General features: G+C 51.8%; 2 protein-coding genes across 2 annotated transcripts; one reads left to right on the top strand and one right to left on the bottom strand.

Annotated features, from left to right (window-relative positions):
* Window positions 1-976: 976 nt before the first annotated feature.
* On the top strand, window positions 977-1798 carry TRV_05745 (uncharacterized protein; the record flags this gene model as incomplete). The annotated part of the gene is made up of 2 exons (XM_003020141.1): window positions 977-1202; window positions 1395-1798. Coding segments are annotated over 2 exons (630 nt in total), but the record flags the coding sequence as incomplete, so codon positions are not given.
* A 507-nt stretch (window positions 1799-2305) lies between these two features.
* TRV_05744 (uncharacterized protein) lies at window positions 2306-2811 on the bottom strand (the record flags this gene model as incomplete). Its single annotated transcript, XM_003020140.1, has 2 exons — window positions 2306-2523; window positions 2547-2811. Coding segments are annotated over 2 exons (483 nt in total), but the record flags the coding sequence as incomplete, so codon positions are not given.
* Between the last annotated feature and the right edge of the window lie 1352 nt (window positions 2812-4163).

The raw sequence follows: 4163 nt of genomic DNA, 5'->3' as shown, positions 1-4163 counted from the left end.
CAATTTTACATTTTTAGTAGGATCGGTGTTCCCCCCCCCCATTTATGAAAAGTCAAAGCATTGTATATATATATATATATATATATATGAATGGCTTATATTCATATTTGCGAGAAACCAGACGCCTGTCGGGGCATCTATATCTTTCGGAGCGTCATGTTCACGATGCTCCGAGATGCCTCGCACGAGGCTAGCAAGTTAAGGCCCGGCCGAGCAGGACCGGCCGAGCTTCGGCGCTTAAATCCTTCCATGCCATCTCCAGAGATTAGGTATTTTCCCATCTTTCAGGGACTTCGGGGGGTATTATTTCGATCGCTATTGGTATCTTTGGCGATGTTTGTTTGTCCATCCAGTTCTTCTCAGAAGAATTGGTAGGAAAAGGGGGCGGTTACCTTGTTAGCCGGCCAACGGCAAGCTGTTTGCCTTGAGCAAGTCATTGTCAACGTCTCCCTTTGTGTCCCTTTGTCATGGAGCGCATAAATAATTCATTCTTCTCGTCTCGCTCCTTTATGGCGATAGGATTTTCTCCTGAATCTCTCAGCTTTTACTGCGTTGGTTAGCAAAACTCCACAATTCTACGAGTTGACATCTCAATCCCTTGACCTGAGCCCACTGCTCTGAAACGCCAACATTGATAACTACTTCATGCTTTATAGAGAGCGGGTAGAATCCATCACCATCTGTCGAGCCAAGTAGTAGCAGCAACAATTGTCTCTACAGGTGCTCCACAGACGGGTGTCTGGGTAATCCCGGGTGGACTGATGTATGCCATGGGACTCGAATCGGAATAACAATTCCGGCCAGGTGCTGCACGGTGATGGATAACCGGTTAACTAGTTAGTTAGTTAGTTAGTTCCCCGGATAAAAGCCATTTCTCGTTGACCCAGTGCCCCTCCTCTTATAGCCAAATAACCCTTGATGTATATATATGTTGGGAAGCTAGGAAACTGTGATTTGACGAGATAAAGCCCGACAGCTCTATAGCTCCAGCATTCTTTCAATCCTTTGCCGTGGGGGTGAGAGAGAGAGAGCATCTGTTCATCCAAACCTAGCTCATGTTGTCCAAGGAGTTGCTGGAGTAACAACTTTCATGCGTATGCAAGCAAGGGAGGGGCGCAAGGAGCTCGACTTTCCCCATGCTCCAACTCGCTGTCATGAACGTATGGACTCAAGCGCACAGCACTCTGTGCTGAGTGGCCAGGGTGAGTGGTCAGGGCCATCCCACCTCCCTCCGCGTTGCACAGCGATGAGCGTGGAGCAAGCCAACCCTGTCCCGGACTGCCTTAGATCGAAGGTTGCAGCCAATCAGTCCCTGCATCATGCACGAACGAGCGTAATAATGAGACGAGCAGCATAGAATCCATGCCCCCAGCGAACGATGCGCATGTCTGCAGCTCCAGGCGAGAACATCCAGCCAACCGCAGGACGGGGAGGCCATCCATTTCGCTGTCGTGGACACAACCACACCCAGCACTCAGACTGGACCTCACTTCTCCACTGGGACCGCAGCGGCACGAAACAACGTATCGGGAGGAAGACGATGATGGAGATAAAACAAATAGAGATTGAACTGCTCAAGCTACGCCTTGGCTCCCTCGGACGGGGCCTTCTATGGCTGGCTGGCTGGCTGGCTGGGCCGGGTGGAGGTCGAGTTGAGCAAGCTGCGTTGCCATGCCATCACCGCCATTCAGAGGGCCAAAGGGACGATGATAACTCTGATGGCTTTTTCCGAATAATGTTCGTTAAGAGGTCGACTACCTATCACATCCGCTCTAGGCTGTTGCTTCACTGTATGTAACACGGTCTGCTGGGTGGATGCAGGTGACTGTTGCTCATCCCTTGGACGACGGGGTTGGCGATGGTGGAAATATGATATCCAACACCCACCCCCAGATCAGCCATCGACCACCAGCAATCTACGGGAGCAGTTACCCGTCTGAGGGGCAACTTCGCTAGTTATCGATAACTAACTACTAGCAGTCAAGTTGTCCCGCCCTTAAAACTGCTCGCTTTTTTTTTTGGTTACCTGCTTCGTTTCTTTTCTTTTCGACCTTCGTTGCTTTTTTGCCTTTAGGTTTCGCCGGCTCTGCTGTGAGGGAGGGGTATCAACCACCCCCTTGCGCGAGCGTGCATGCATTCTGACCCTTCGCTCGCTGCTGGAGGGGGAGAGAAGACGTCTGGAATGCAAGGGGCAGCAGTGCCTTGCTGCAGAGCTGGCATAGGCCTTGTTTATGGGTGGTGGGAAGGGGGGGAAGGGGTGTGATACTTACTATATATTAACTATCTAGGCAATTAGATGGAGGAGTTACACGCCGCCCCCCCTACGGCGAGGAGGGAACGGGTCGTCCGGGAACACCGTGGAAGCAAAGGAAGGCAAGAGGCGAGCAAAGAAGAAGAAGAAGAAACAGAAGCAGAAGAAGGTTTGTTCTTTGCGTTCTTCATGCTTTGCATATAACTTTCCTTTGGCCGCAACCCCCTGCTCGTTTAACTTGCTGCTGTCCTGGCTGCTGGCTGCCGGACGGGCTATCCGTAACACTGTTCCATACTCAAAGCAGTCAAGAGCAGGTGCTTAGGTGAGCACTTGAGCAGCGGCATGAGGACTGTGATCGTGATCTTGCGGAAGACCAAGGGACAAAAGAAAAAGAGGAGAACAGGACGAGGCCCGTTCCATTCCCTGAGGCGAACAGGGAACGGGAAACGTGGATCTGGCTGCTGAGTTACGTCAGGGCGAGTGCGATCGTCTTCTTCAGCCACAAGCATGGAGTAATCCCGCTGGCGGCAACTAACGAGCCAGCTCTTCTCCAGCTGCTGCTATCCCGCACACGGAGGAGGACTCCGTCAGACAGGACAGATAACAACCAGCCATATAAACTCCGGTCAAAGCTGAGTCGTTACTCCGTCACCCAAAGGCAAAGGGGGGCGTCCGGGGGAAGGCCCTCAGGCCCGTACTACCGGCGTATGTAAGTAAGGGCAAGCATAGCGAGGGCCATGATGGAGGAGGATCTAAGTAAGTGCTCCGTACTCCGTACGATGGGACGGATTTATGGTCCCTGGATCCTCAGTAGTAGACTAGCTAGTCAGAGGATTCTCCCTTTCGGTTCGTGTAACAGCCTCTCGTCCGCGGCGACAAAGGAGCAAGCTAAAGGAGTGAGAGCAAGCGTGAGGAATACCGGTCGTATATCGTAAATGATTCCGCTCTCCTTTCTCCTCCCATCGAAGTAACTAAAGAGAGAAAAAAGCAACGGGATAGAAGTTTCTCGGGTCTAGTCCGATCTTTTCCATGGCTCTTTTTGGCTGCTTTTGCTTTCAATATATAGTTTTTTCTCTTTTTAACTATCCAAGGCCCGTCACTGCTACAGTCAGCTGGATGGATGGCGAAAAAGCGACGTTGCTCTCGTTTCTTGGGTTTTGGCCGTCTCCATCGATCAGTTGGCCACCCACCGGCCATCTGATATAGCTAGCCAGCCAGTGCTAATAACGAATAACTATAGGGGGGGGGGCCAGTTAAGTTGGCGCAGCACGAATCAGTGTGCGAGCCAACGTCCTTGACACTTGACGGTTCTGGCGGACCGGGTTCCCGAGGCAAAGACGAGCCAAAGCATAACTGAATCTGCCTTTGCTGAGACAGGAACGGTTCCGTAAGTATAGAGATCGTGATGATGTCGCTGGGAGGTCGCCGCCCGTATTGCAGTTGTTGTTCTTCATCAAACCCCCTTTTTAATCATGCGTAGTAGTTATACATCATTGAACAACGCCCCCCCTTGTTTCGAATGCAGTCGAGTAAGCGCCCGACGATTGGACAGCAAGGCCAGAGAGACAGCCATCGATGACGAAATAAGAGCAATGGCTCTCTGTCCGTCTCTCTCCCTTATTTTCTTTATCCTGATGCCTGACGCCGCCAACGAGTGGCCAGCAGCGCCTGAAAGCCCGTAGCCCCCCTTGTACCCCATCCTCAACACAGGTAACTCTCTGTAACTAAGTAGAGAGTACCTTTCTTGCAGGGCTCAAGGCGTTTGATGTCAGCTGGGAAGTAGATACACATCGCCCCTTGTGCTTGACAGTAAGGTGAAAGAAAGCAACACTGATCGGCGCACTTTTATATCGGCAAAAGCGTGCTCACTGCTCTCCTCCCCCCCCCCCCCCCCCTCCCTCCAGTAGAAGAG

This window comes from Trichophyton verrucosum (genome assembly GCF_000151505.1).
Source record: "Trichophyton verrucosum HKI 0517 chromosome Unknown contig00458_1.f1.exp, whole genome shotgun sequence".
Lineage (NCBI taxonomy): Eukaryota > Fungi > Ascomycota > Eurotiomycetes > Onygenales > Arthrodermataceae > Trichophyton > Trichophyton verrucosum.
The sequence above is the reverse complement of the archived record's forward strand: the minus strand, read 5'-3'. Positions and strand labels throughout refer to the sequence as shown.